This window comes from Salmo salar, chromosome ssa16 (genome assembly GCF_905237065.1).
Source record: "Salmo salar chromosome ssa16, Ssal_v3.1, whole genome shotgun sequence".
Classification (NCBI taxonomy): Eukaryota; Metazoa; Chordata; class Actinopteri; order Salmoniformes; family Salmonidae; genus Salmo; species Salmo salar.
The window spans coordinates 68798873-68814052 of record NC_059457.1 but is presented as its reverse complement, the minus strand read 5'-3'; the positions used below and the strand labels follow the sequence as shown (position 1 = coordinate 68814052).

The 15180-nt window shown below is 42.7% G+C and overlaps 1 protein-coding gene across 1 annotated transcript; it reads left to right on the top strand.

Annotated features, from left to right (window-relative positions):
- The first annotated feature begins 5249 nt into the window (after positions 1-5249).
- On the top strand, positions 5250-9550 carry LOC106574419 (protein sprouty homolog 2-like). The gene is made up of 2 exons (XM_014150294.2): positions 5250-6231; positions 7662-9550. Exon 2 carries the CDS (start codon positions 7713-7715, stop codon positions 8757-8759), a length of 1047 nt encoding a protein of 348 aa, XP_014005769.2. The 5' UTR covers positions 5250-6231; positions 7662-7712; the 3' UTR covers positions 8760-9550.
- The last annotated feature ends 5630 nt before the right edge of the window (positions 9551-15180 follow it).

Here is a 15180-nt window from a genome sequence, read left to right as displayed (position 1 = left end):
TCAAGTATCAACTTCATGCCAGAATTCTTCCAGAGAAGTGAGTATAAAAAAAAGTGTAAAGGCCCTAATCTGAATTTGAAATGCTCCAAAAGTCCAATACTTATTATCATTTAGGCTTGAGGCTACATAGTTTATACTACCATTGTAAGCAATGATGCAACAACAGATATTTCACTCCTTAAAAAGCCACTAAGCACCTAATTTGTGTCACTGAGTGTCTTCTAGTTGGCCCCACTCATGTCACCTCATTGATTCCCAATTAGTGGTTAGTGGTTTGTCCAGTCTCCCCCTCCTACCTAAGTATCAACCAATGCACCAGACAGATTCAGTCGTGTGCAAAAGCAGCAGCAAATGTACTCCTCATGTACACCAATGGTCCGTTTTATCGGTCAAGAATGTGTATAATAGGGGTCTGACATCTGTGAAGACATTCATTGTAAGTACTCTAACCTGTGGATGACTTGTAAGTACTCTACCTCATCTGACCCTGAAAAAAAGGGATTTTGAGAATTTGTTATGGAATTTTGAGGGATAAATGGGAAAAGGTTGAACCTTAATTTGAGCTAACTTAGATGGAAGTTAAACTGACGGGCATAGATGAACAATACATTTACAGTTGAAGTCGGAAGTTTACATTCACTTAGGTTGGAGTCATTAAAACTAGTTTTTCAACAACTCCACAAATTTCTTGCTAACAAACTATAGTTTTGGAAAGTCGGTTAGGACATCTACTTTGTGCATGAGTAATTTTTCCAACAATTGTTTACAGACAGATTATTTCACTTATAATTCACTGTATCACAACTCCAGTGGGTCGGAAGTTTACATACACTAAGTTGACTGTGCCTTTAAACAGCTTGGAAAATTCCAGAAAATGTCATGGCTTTAGAAGCTTCTGATAGTCTAATTGACATAATTTGAGTCAATTGGAGGTGTACCTGTGGATGTATTTCAAGGCCTACCTTCAAACTCAGTGCCCCTTTACTTGACATCATGGGAAAATCAAAAGAAATCAGCCAAAACCTCAAAAAGAAATCTTGACCTCCAAAAATCTGATTCATCCTTGGGAGCAATTTCCAAATGCCTGAAGGTACCACATTCATCTGTACAAACAATAGTACGCAAGGATAAACACCATGGGACCACGCAGCCGTCATACCGCTCAGGAAGGAGACGTGTTCTGTCTCCTAGAGATGAACGTACGTTGGTGCAAAAAGTGCAAATCAATCCCAGAACAACAGCAAAGGACCTTGTGAAGATGCTGGAGGAAACAGGTACAAAAGTATCTATATCCACAGTAAAAACAAGTCCTATATCCACATAACCTGAAAGGTTGCTCAGCAAGGAAGAAGCCACTGCTCCAAAACCGCCATAGAAAAGCCAGACTACGGTTTGCAACTGCACATGGGGATAAATGTCACGGCCGTCGTAGTGAGTAGACCAAAATGCAGCGGGTATGTGAATGCTCATATTTACTTTTATTAGAACACTACACAAAACGAAAACACGACCGACAGTTTTGCAGGCTAACCATAGCAGTGCAAAAACAACTTCCCACAAACACAGTGGAAATAAGGGCTACCTAAGTATGACTCCCAATCAGTGGCAACGATGTACAGCTGTCCCTGATTGAGAGCCATACCGGGTCAAAACAAAGATATACAACACCTAGAAGGGAACGTAGAAATATAAAAATAAGGACCATACAACTAACCCCAAAATCCCAACAACACAAACCAAACACACCCCTGCCACGCCCTGACCAAACTACAATAACAAATAACCCCTTATACTGGTCAGGAAGTGACAATAAAGATCATACTTTTAGGAGAAATGTCCTCTGGTCTGATGAAACAAAAATAGAACTGTTTGGCCATAATGACCGTTGTTATGTTTGGAGGAAAAAGGGGGAGCTTGCAAGCCGAAGAGTACCATCCCAACCGTGAAGCACGGGGGTGGCAGCATCATGTTGTGGGGGTGCTTTTGTCTGCAGGAGGGACTGGTGCACTTCACAAAATAGATGGCATCACGAGGGAGGAAAATTATGTGGATATATTGAAGCAACATCTCAAGACATCAGTCAGGAAGTTAAAGCTTGGTCACAAATGGGTCTTACAAATGGACAATGACCCCAAGCATACTTCCAAAGTTGTGGCAAAATGGCTTAAGGACAACAAAGTCAAGGTATTGGAGTGGCTATCACAAAGCCCTGACCTCAATCCCATAGACAATTTGTGGGCAGAACTGAAAAAGCATGTGCGAGCTAGGAGGCCTACAAACCTGACTCAGTTACACCAGCTCTGTCAGGAGGAATGGCCAAAATTCCCCCAACTTATTGTGGGAAGCTTGTGGAAGGCTACCCGAAACGTTTGACCCAAGTTATACAATTTAAAGGCAATGCTACCAAATACTAATTGAGGGTATGTAAACTTCTGACCCACTGGGAATGTGATGAAATAAATTAAAGCTGAAATAAATCATTCTCTCTACTATTATTCTGACATTTCACATTCTTAAAATAAAGTGGTGATCCTAACTGACCTAAGACAGGGAATTCTTACTAGGATTAAATGTCAGGAATTGTGAAAAACTTTAGTTTAAATGTATTTGGCTGAGATGTATGTAAACTTCCAACATCAACTGTATAACTAGCTCTAACAAATAGACATTGAGTTTAATCTGATAAAGCCTAGCCTAGTACACTTTCCTGCACAATACAAAAAATGGTACATATATTTTACAACACAACCAGCTATAAAAAAGGAATAACCAGCTTAAAAGCTAAATGTAGCTGTCAGAAGTCCAACAACCAATATGACCTGAGATATGGGGTTTATTACACTGTGTCCTAATTGTTTGTAACTGATCTCGCCAGTCCAATTGAGTGCCAGGACTTTCTCATTAATCCAGACCTGGCATTCTTCAGTGACTCAATTTCTGGCTCTGTTACTACAACAGTGGGGAGAGAGAATGCCCTAGCTGGTTCAAAATCAGTCAGGATTTAATATAAGAGGCAACACTTCCTGCACTCTCAGTCTAACCTGGTGTAATGGCTGTTCATAACCCGATCTTAATTGGACCAACAGTCTTTGGCGTCAACATCTGTGGTTAGAGCGAAAAGGCTAACCCACTTGTGTTATCAATATGTGATGCGCTTTTATTACAGATCACACACCACATACCACTTCCTGTTTCAACTCAGGGCTCAATAGGCTTTTCTCATTAATAAAAGTCATGTCTCTTTGTATTCGCTATCTCTTATTTTTACATCATGAGAAAAATGAAACAAACTGTGTCGTAAGCCAGGTAAATGAACAGGTAAAGTAACAGTGAAAATAAAGATAGACAAGATAGCTGTGGAATTAATTGATAAACATGCTATTTTGTTCCATTAGCGAACTCCCATTCATTTCAACCCCATACAGTGTAAGATTAGAGGAGATTGTCTCAGATGTTGGCGGGGGGTGACTTTGTAAAGCCAAACTCCAGTCATGTCAAGTTTATCTTTTGCCTGAAATCCCCAAACTCTGCGTGCACCGTTTCCGTTGCATCCCCTTTTCATCTTTTGTGCAGAGATGGGAAAGGGGTTGAGAGAGTGGGGGTTGAGAGTGAGAGAGAATTAGAGAGAGAGGGAGAGAGAGAGGGAGAGAATTAGAGAGAGAGAGAGAGGGGGGGGCGGAGAGAGAGAGAGAGAGAGGGGGAGAGACAGCTGTTCCTTGTATGGTTCAGGAAGCAGGATTTGAAGTATGGCTTTAGGGTTATTTTGGGATGGATGGGACACAGCATTGAAGACAGGAAACACAGCTGAAGCAAAGGGAGCTGGGGGGGGGCACAGTCCTTGTTCTTCCCCTGGAAGGGGGGTGTAGGGGGAGTGGGTCGGTGTAAGAGACAGGGGGGGTAGGATATTGTCGTTTATTGACAGACTTTTTAAAAGTTAACTTCCTGAATGTCCCTCTCTCCTCGTCAGTCCACTCCCCCTCCCCCTTCTCTCCCGGGGGGCTTGGCATTGACAACATGTGACAAGGCGAATCTAGAGCCTATCGAGCAGTGGGAGTCCCAGACAGACAATAGGGCTGTCACTTACCTTTTCCCCTCTGCCGCTGAAAGGGAGGCCCCGAACAATGGCTCCCCCCCAGCTGGAGGTCGCAGTGTCTCCGGCTTTTTGGGAACTCTCCCAGACAACAAGAGGCATTCATCACTATAGAAACCCTACCTTGACCCCTCACCACTCTCCTTTCTCTTTCACTGCATTCTAGAGAGGTATATGCATGTTTCCCCTTTCTCTCTATCTCCCTCTCTTTCTTTGATGACAATAAAAAGCAGTTATATTGTTGCCATGTTTAAGCTTTCATTCCTTTAAAGTTCAACTCCTACCACAAACAGTGAAGCAAACCAAGTTGTGGTGGACCGAACTTGTATTCTCTGTAAGTGGCTAAGGGTACACTTTATGTCAATCAAATGGTTTTAAGGACATTTCTACACCGAGGCCTGTACGAACATCCCAGCTTTACATGGGCCCTGCTGGGGAGAGGGGGATGGGAGAAGTGACATTGAATATTGGATGAAGTATGGAGGGAAGGAAACGAGTGAGGACAGAATGATAGTGTGTGGGCTGTATTGAAGGAGGGAAGGGTAGTATTTACAGACGATCCATATCAATGAATCAATCTCTGTATATGTTCAATGTAGTTGAACAAGAAAATTATCATCTGAAGGTTGTTCCTGCAAAAACAAGTAGTGTCCAGTTCATCTGTAATTCCACAAGAGGGCACTACTTTTCACATAATCACAAATTGAGGTGGATAATATAAAATGCAGCCTAAAGTGAATGTTCGTTGTAAATTTAATACACCCAAAAATTGAGGTAAACAAGGTCTAAACACAATCATAGAGATGCAATCAACACAAACGGTGTGTACAGTACCATTTTCTTAATTCCAGTAAAGCATTAACATAACAAACTAGAATGTAGGGAAAGAAGTACTGCATCATGAGTAGGAATGATCATCCCATTCCCAGAGATACTCTGACTGCCACTTCCCATGCTTTTCCCTCTTTGATGTGGATTTGCTTCCTGTATCTCCAATGCTTTGATACAGCTGAAACATTTACAAGGCATTTGAGAGTTCAAGAGAGTGCCTTTTGAAATGCATGATGCCCCTCCATGTTGCCTCATTCAGAAATGGCCTACTCACACCATCGAATTCCACCCTACATGCATAATCACCCACCCCACCCCACCCTGAAATTGCTGTCCAATGACAACTTCTGCAAATGGCCCAAGTGAAAACCGGGGTATTTCTTACAACCTATATGGTCCTCTCCTCTGACAATGGCACAGTAATAAGCATATTAAAATATATTGATAATAGCCAACCCTACACCTTCTCTATTATCAATAGTTTCAATTGCAATAACCATTGGAAAATATAGGATATTGTTTTGCAAGAAAGTCTACTTTTAGAACTCGATTCAGTGCTGCTACACACGTTCTGAACAAATTCCCGCCTATCAAGCTGCAGACCTGACATGCCTTCAATTAACGTAGCCTAGGCTATGTTAGAACGTTTTGCAATGCCTGAAGTTTTGTCACTGGGATTGTGGCCCGTCCCCTGCAGTTGGGAACAGTTTGATAGCACAGGGTGTGAATGCAAGCCCTGTAGCTACAGCCAATGAGCTGGGACCGGATACGAGATATCCTCTGAAACAGCAACTGCTTTGTCCCCCCTCACTTCCATATGACGCCATTTACAGCATAAACCCGACCTCTTCTCCGGAAAGAGGAAAAAACAAGACGAGAAAAACTCGAAAGCACCTCAGTGTGCAAGGCAGCCAAACATTCAACAATTACAGCGAGTATTTTTTAGAACTGTCCAGCCTACGTCGGAGTGCAACAAACTCGAAAGCCGTTGGCTATTTTTGTACACTCAACGGATTCAAAAGTATCACGTGCGCATTTTGTTCACTTTTCTAATTCACAAAAAAAGTGGAGAGCCAGCAAGCCCCTAGTGATTGATTCGTTTTTGGCACTATTTCGCCTCGGGTTCTCTCGCAGTGGAATGTATGGTTATGTTTTTGATCTCTTAAAATTTGAATCTGGAAATATTGTTTGTAGCTACTTTATCATTGCATTGGATTGTGTGCATGGGATTCCATATGAATTTAAGCAGGAATAAACTTTCAGAATTTGGAATTTAATACAACAAACGGGGCTGAAGTGGTGCGAACACGGTGAGTTCGTAAAAATAAGTTTGTACTATTTCAATTGGTAGCCTAAATATGGTCGTTACAATGTTTACAAGTTGTAACATAAGAGTAGCCTTATCAATTCAGTTTTATGCATGCTCTCGGACTCGGGAGTTCCAACTGCCGACCTGCATTGACTTTCCCCATCCTTTCTCCAAACTTCCCCGTGCAATCCCAGCATTTTCTCATCTGAATAGGCCTACAGTTTCTTGCTCTAAAAAGTAGGGTTTTAGTTTTTCCCCTTCTGAATAACGGTCTAGACATTACCCTATTATTAAACAATTGATTGCCTGTCTGTAGATCATGCATTTTGACTAGATGAATTGAGTAAATACAAATCTGTGAACGGTAGCCTACACATAAACACACATTTAGCGCAGTTGAAACGTGTTTTTGTTGTTTTATATTCAGAACAAAAATAGAGGGTTGTCTTACATTATAGAAGAAAGGTGGAATGATCAAATTTAATATTTGAATGTTTGGTGGGGCTATTGGCGTTTATGTTAGGCTATTTCATAATAGGAAATTGGGGTTTATACTTTTCCGTCTCGCTTGTCCATTTGTCTATGTAAAGCCCATCTCAAATGTCATGGTATTTGGGCTCATCCGCTGCCATACACACGCACACTCAAACACGAGCGTCATGCACACCATGATGTATTAGGCTAATCATTTCCTCCAGAGTGAAATAACAAATCTTTAGAAATGTTCAATTATGAGTCCCTCGAAACTGGCAATCAGTTGTTTTTCACTAATTTGGAAATGGTGGAAATGAAGTCTCTACCTTCTAGTTATGGGACATATACGGATGCATGTTTTGATACACAGTATGCACATGAAGACCTGTATGAGTGCCTCAACTTTTGTTGAAGTTGTAGACGAGCCCTGTCTCAGCATTGCCTCGTGTTCTCTTCCTTGCATGCTCTTTATATTCCCTGTATATATCTCATGTAATAGGAAATAGTTGGTATGTACCTAAGTCCTCCAATCAGAAGGGCCCAGCATGCCAACTGTCAATTTCCCAACATACAGAAACATGATCAATCCACTGTTTCATTATGTCAAATCTTTGTTTTTGTTCTCCTATCATATGAAATGGTAAACAAATGGTGAAATGCTGCCTAAGAGGTACTGTTAGGTATATATTATGTTGTTGTTATTTATCACATCCTTTTAACACCAAACAGAAAGTGCCTAAGGTTAGGGGATGAGATTGGAATTGGGCATAGGCCTACACTTTTACATTGGAACAGTAATTCTTAATGTGAGCTGTTGATATATTTGTCAAGCGTAACAACTCCAGTTGGTAGCTAGCCAACCCATGTTGCCAAACCCCAGTTATGATTTACATAGGGTCGTTTCTCCTCAAATGTCACCTGGTTGTCTCATATATATTTGCCTGTCTTTCTCTCCAGGACTTCAGATGTGTTCAATGCCAGCCGGAGGGGTCCTTCTTCAGAGCCAAGATGGAGACCAGTACTCAAAATGGCAGTGGTGGCGGAGGGTCGGCCGGCTTGCTGCGTGCTCTGCGTGACAGCGGGAGGCTACACCGGCCTCACCATGCCCAGGAAGGGCAGCCCGATCCTGGGGTAAACCCCAGCCAGCAGGCCCCTGTGCTCTCGTTGGACCAGATCAGGATCACCAGGAGCAGTAATGAGTACACAGAGGGACCAACGGTGGGACCCATTGTGGTCCCTAGGCCCCCTGGCTCCTTGCCCACCCAGCAGAAGAATGACCTGGTGGTGCCACTGGGCCTGGGGACCAATGAGCAACTGGAGCCCCAGGACCCCAGGCCCAACCAGAGGAACTTACTTCCCCAACTTCAACAACTTCCCCAGCCCACACACTCCACAGTCCCCCCTAGGGATGCCCAATCTCTTTCTTCTAGCACAGAGGGCTCCAGAAACAGCCCGAGGACCAGTACAGGCAGCACGTCTTCCGTGCAGAGGCTCCTGGGTAGCCCGGCGGTTAGCGAACGGATAATCAGGACCCAGCCCAAACGGGTGGAGCTTAAGCAGGAGGAATTGAAGCCCCTGGCGAGTACGGTCGGAGAGGCGGTGGTGGTCACGGTGCGCGGTGCCCCTGCCGCTAGGGAGGGTAAACACGTCTACCGCTGTGAGGACTGTGGCCGGTGCAAGTGCCAGGAGTGCATGTGCCCGCGCGCCCTGCCCTCCTGCTGGATGTGCGGCCGGCGGTGCATGTGCTCGGTGCAGAACGCGGTGGACTACGGGACTTGCGTGTGCTGCGTCAAGGGCCTGTTCTATCACTGCTCCAGTGACGACGAGGATACATGCGCCGACAAGCCCTTCTCCTGCAGCCAGTCGCACTGCTGCGTGCGCTGGTCGGCCATGGGCCTCCTTTCCCTGTTCCTACCCTGTCTCCTGTGCTACCTCCCAGCTAAAGGGTGCCTCGCCGCGTGCCAGAGCTGCTACGACCGCGTCAAGCGACCGGGGTGCCGGTGTAAGAACACTAACGTTGTCCACTGTAAGAGCGTTGACTGTAAGCCAACGTAAAGGGAAAGTACCTTGGGTGTAGTGGAGAATCGATGGGGGTTGACAACTTTGGGCGACTGACACGATCACCTCATCACGTTTTGGCACAGTAGTCGGAAGTTGATTGGGGGATTGGCTAAGCTGAGCTGTTTGACTTGGTTTGTGTCGTTTGTTTTCAGCTATGGTTGTTAATACAGGCTGCTTGATCACCAAGTGTCCTGATTTTGTATTGTTTTAATCGAAGTCCAGAATGTTAGCCCTTTTGACATTTAATACAACTGATATGCTATGGACAGACTCTCCTGACTAACTTGTTTGTGAATAGTAATCGCAAAAGTATGTAAATTAGCAAATGACCTCCTCAGAGATGTTTTATTTTTGTATATATAATATTTCAACTGTGAAAAGCATTCTGCCAAACCAGAGGCACTTTGATGATAGATCCATATATATTATATAATACAATGTTTAATGTTGTACATTCATGGGAATGTATATCAATCATATTTTTATGTTTGCCTTACAAGAGAAGGACATTTACACATCTTATCCCTTCAACTCTACTTGTAAATTGTACAGTGACCCTGTAAGAAAATCTTTATTTTCTCATTTCAACATTGTTTTAGTGGAAAGAATATTTATTTGAAGTTTTATTATTTTATAAAGAAAATATTTATTTTGAGAAGCATCTTAAAAAAACATCAGCCTGTTCAAGTACTCTGATGTTGTTGCAAGTTAGGGTGACTAGGGTGTCAAATTGGATACATATGTTCGCTATGAAATAGAAAAATATATTAACGTTTGAAATTAAACCCTGCTGTTTCTGTCAGTTTTTGTGTGTGCATGCCCAATATCTTCACGTTCTCCTCGGGGTAATGTTTTATGACATCAGATTGGGACACTATCTTTTATTGTCTCGGCAGGGACTGATATTCCAATGCACACTTTGCCAGCTTGACATTATGGCTTCTCTGCCCAGAACCAATCCCTTGGAATCTACGTAATAACCCAAAATGCTACACGGTCAGAGTCAGAGAAACTTGACACTTTACATTTCAACTTCTCCGATCTAGATGGATTAAAAAGCAGGATAATAAGGCAATATGGATTTGAATCAGAACTTATTTTAGGTATCTTCATGTAGGAGAGGAGAATGTTGACTAAACTCAAGATCTCCCATCCCTCTACTCACTGCAGCCCTTGTTTAGTTCAGTAGAATGTTTGAGAGAAGTCTGATAACACATGCCTCTTCTGAGGTATATAGCTGGGGGGGGGTAGAGCAGAGCAGTAACTCACTAACCCATCCGTGTTTCCTGTGTGCCAGATGGTAGAGAGGAACATACAGCCACATGATCTTATCCCCCTAGCCCCACATGTTCCACAGCTTCAAACTCAAAACTTCAAGCCAGAGACCAAGAATGAGGATTTCTCACTTAGTCTTCCTCTTTACCAAGTTGCGTCCCTAGCTATGTTTCCGTTAACTTGTCCAGTGATTTTTTTGTTGTTGTTGTCGACATTTAAAGTTTGCAAAGAAAATACATGTGACAATTGCATGCTGTGGTGCGTTTCCATTGAACTATCTTGAACTAGCTGGGCTTAATGACATATCACCTAAAAAACACTGTCGCCAAAAACCTACAGTGTCAAATAAAGTGGTTGAACTGTTTACATTTTCCATTTAGGTAAATTGCGCATTAGGCCTAATAAATTGGCAACAGTCTGCATCCTATGCCCTTCCACCTTTCGGTTTCATATCTCAGGTAGCCTGCGAAAGCCTTGATGGAATGCAATAATTGACTAATATTTGCCATATAATTGGATGGTGAAACTTGCATCCAGCCAACCAGAAAAGCAAGGCAAAGCAATGAATGCATTCTTGAAAGTCAGAACAATCCTTGTCCTGCAAAGAAACATGATTTTTTTTAATAGTTGAAAACATTTATTTAGCAAGCAGTAACCATTTAGAATTAAATGTGGGGTGGAGCTTTATAGTTACGTGATGACATCACGTGCCCCGCATACCTTCAAAATTATCATGTATTCTAAAAACACAGTTTCCATCATTTGTCTCAATAAAGAATACTTATGTAAATGTTATATTTCAGTTTTTTACTTTATTTGCAAACATAAAAAAAAAAGTGGTTTTGCATTGTCATTGTAGGGTATTGTGTGTAGATTGATGAGGGACAAGCAAAATGTGGAAAAAGTCAATACTTCCCAAATGCACTATAACTTTAGTATCTGCATTAGCTTTAACCAAGAGAGATCTAGCTTAACATAACTAACAAAACACAGACATTTTCACTTCTTAGTCAAACTACAAACTGCTACACTGCTCATGATTCCAATTTCCTATTTTGAACAGCCAGACTAGACTGGACCATTTCCCCAAACTGATTAGAGCTATGAAATTAGGAAAGAGCCATACTGTACGAGTTCACCTCCAAGGGAAACATCTGGCTTTCATTGAATCATTTAGCTGGGGCTGTGAACTCTTGCTCTGCATTGGGAGGACCAACGATTGTGGCTGTGGGAACATTATTTGGTTGTCCTCTCCTTCACACACTTAATGGTAACATCGTGTCAGAATCGCTCCCTCAGTCTAAAGCTGACAGGTATAACACTTCATTATTTGTTATAACCAGGTACAAGCCTTTGTCTTATTATAAGGCTTATGCTATGTTGTGTCTAACAGTGGCTGTTTTTTAGTCGGGATAAGTATGACATCAGAAAACAAGGGGTTCATTCATGCATACGATAAGTCTTACAATGTGAGTACCTTAAATGTACCACTAATATGTGATTGACGTGTACCTTGTGAACAAGCAGCAGATGGCCTTACCCATACAGAAAAAAAGGAACCAAGATAATATTTGGTCTGTTTTATTATCAATGGTTTTGCCAGGAATTCTCCTGGGATGGAGTGTTCCTCTGGTATGGAGTGTTCCTCTGGTATGGAGTGTAACTCTTGTTCGGAGTGTTCCTCTAGGCTAGCTGTTTAAAACATAAGGCCTGTCAGCGGTTGAAGACAACGCAGACATGTTTGGAACACGGTATGCATGACGAACGTTGATTGACAAGCCCAGTCTGACCTGCACGCACTTGTTTGTTATTCGTCTCGGAGCTTGAATGACAGTTCGTCTCACCTCCCGCTTTCATATAATTATCCCCTTTCCCCCATTTAATCAACAGCGGGGAGAAAAACTCCCATTGGAGTACATGGGGTTTTTAATGTCACAGTTTTGCAAGGCTTCCCCTTGCCGCTATTGTCTTAATGGTGAATAGAGGGAAAAGGCGGTTGGGGGTGGTTGGGAGGAAGGCCCGCAAAGGGTTAAAGACATCACTTTAAATGACAAAGGGCTAACAGTTTACCCCGCATTCAGCCTCATGTATTCATCCTATTTTCTATGGCCTCTACTATTTTGGCTCTCTAAGCCCCTCTCAACTACCTGCCCCTACTTGGTATTCTCAGAGCAACATTTTGGGGGGTTTCACTCAGTATGTGTGTGTGTGTGTGTGTGTCTGAACGCGCACAAGCGTTCCTGGTTGCAGGCAAGGGACACCAGTCGTCAACATGTTATGGGTTCACCAGCAACAAAAGCAGGAACGGGAGGGAAGCTGAAAACTGACACCCTTTTGAAAAAGCGCCATTATGGGTGCATGAGGAGTTCATGATGGCGTGGAATATGGAACTTGTATATTGGAGATGATGAGAAGTGGGTCAGATGAATAAGAGTGGGGTTAACCTGAATACAGGAGCCTACATCCTGGATGTTTCCTTTTCACTGTTACATGACTCTATTAAATATAGCAGACTACTTTTTGTCAGCGATGGACAATGATTAGAAGATGGGAACTGATATCCTCCAATTTCTCAGGGTCCCCCTAGACTCTCAGGAACTTTCATATACCGTTTGTGGTGTGTCATCACCAGTGCTCTGAACCGAATAGCCATGATGTCACGTTCTATTGATAAAAACCTGACAAACTACTTTTTTTTCTCCCAGGAAACCTACATTTACCACACTACCGCTCCACTCTCACCACTTCCTCCTAAATATGCACCGAAAAACACAGATCGGTTGCTCACTCATCCAAAAAAAGAAAGAGAGAGAGAGAGATATATAGAGAGAGAGGGTTCGTGTGTGTGTCCCTCATTGCAGCCAGGGACTTGGCAGAGGCAGCGATTGGAGTGGGCCCCAGAATGGCTCTTTGTTGGTTGTAGCCAGGCCCCCGCGCTCCGGCGTTGCTGTGAAGCAGAGTGCTATTGAATCTGTTCACCAAGGCAGAACACTCAACAGGAAGGAAGGAAGGAAGCAGACATTCTTTATACCCCCATTGTCTGACCACTGGGCTTAAGCAATCAAACAGCTATGTGGGGAAAGAGCACAGAGAGAGAGAGGGTAAGGAGAGAGACAGAGAGTAGGGAGACACACACTCACGCACACACACAGAGAGGGAATTCACCAAATAGGCAGGCTACTGTGGGAGATAGGGAAGGGGTAGGTATCTGAGCCCTGTCTGTATTCATATATACTTTCTACCAGTCCTTACTTCAACTATCCGCTTCACATAAACATCCTGTATTTTGAAGCTGGGCGAAAAGGATTATATTCCAGAATTTAAATATGAACCATGTTAAGTGGGAGAGAGGGAATGAGACATTTTCAGAGTGGTCACGGAGGAGCTGTGGTTGAATGCGGCAAATTTAGCGAAACACTTCACTAGCCCCATCTGTAAGTCTTTACCGTGGCACGAGCAAGCTCTTTTCAATCGTATCTCAAGCTATTACCATGCACCATTCCTGTCTGAACGATCTTACAGCTCTACCCAAAGGCCCTACAGACAAGGTTTCAGAGTGAGAATGGGATAAAATCCCATAATTGCAGACTCTCTCTCTTCCTCTCACACAAGCAAGTAGAACATGTCAAAAGCTCTCTATAGTGTTGGCAAATTGGCACAGATTGTAGTATTACACTAATGTAATTGATATGAATACATTTTCCTCCAAGAACTACAGTACAAGATAATAACCGGATTTTGAAATGATTTACTTTAGAAGATGTTGCAGTGCAGGAAATGCATTTACAGTATGTTCAGCAGTACAGGCCAACTACTATTCAAATCATCCAAACATCAGAATCAAAAAGTGCTTTTACTCTGTGTCTCTGACTTGCGGTGGTTCGCATAACCTTCCTGGAATAGATGAAAGCATGTCAGTATGTGACAATGAGCGCTCATAATCTCTCAGAGACCTAGACAGGATACAGCCCTCAGACCTCAAACTGGTGTATAAACCTGAGTATCAGAACGCCAACACCACGACTTGTGGATTTCACAGAAGCAGAGTTCTTGTTTCCAGAAGTGCAGGCAAATGTTTGTGGGTGACAGAGGCTCAGTGTTTCGGTTTCTAGTACCTACCTGACTTCTGTTTCCATTTCTATTATGTGTGTCTGCTTGTGGGACATCTAAAATGAACTTTCAATGTTTGTATTTAAATGTCTAATCACTGCAGGCTGCAGGCCTTATAATAAAGATATACACTGTATAAGTTTTCACATTTATATAATTCACTATCAGTCTGAAATGTAAAGTATTTCCCTTCAAAAACCAAATTTTACACACTACTATTGTTAATTGTTATGATGGAGTGTAACCAATACAATTATAGCACAGTTATATAGCTATAGGATATCAGTTAGCCCCATTAGAATTAACTGCGACCAGCTCAAGGGGAATTTAGGGGCAGCCGCGCTGTGAAATCAAAGAAGGGGGCTCTTTAAACGTACGTAACTGGCGTCACCACGCATTATATCTTGGTTACACCTCCAAATGAACAATCTGCCTTGAGGCGAATGATACTGGTAGAAAGAAGGGCAGAGGGAGAAAAGGTTGGGGGGGGGCAGAGCCCTGCATGCCTGGGTTAATAGATTAGCAGAGAGCTGAAGGGAAGTGCTCGTTAGCCGGAGCGAGTACTAATGAGTATGGAACAGGAGCAGACAGACAGACGGAGACTGTGTGAATCTGTGATGTGTGTGTGTGCGTGTTTGTGTTTGAGTGTGTGGGGGGGATGTACAGTTGAGGTCGGAAGTTTACATACACTTAGGTTGGAGTCATTAAAACTCATTTTTCAACAACTCCACAAATTTCTTGCTAACAAACTATAGTTTTGGCAAGTCGTTTAGGACATCTACTTTGTGCATGACACAAGTCATTTTTTCCACTTATAATTCACCTGTATCACAATTCCAGTGGGTCAGAAGTTTACATACACTAAGTTGACTGTGCCTTTAAACAGCTTGGAAAATTCCAGAAAATTATGTCATGGCTTTAGAAGCTTCTGATAGGTTAATTGACATTATTTGAGTCAATTGGAGGTGTACCTGTGAATGTATTTCAAGGCCTACCTTCAAACTCAGTGCCTTTTTGCTTGACATCATGG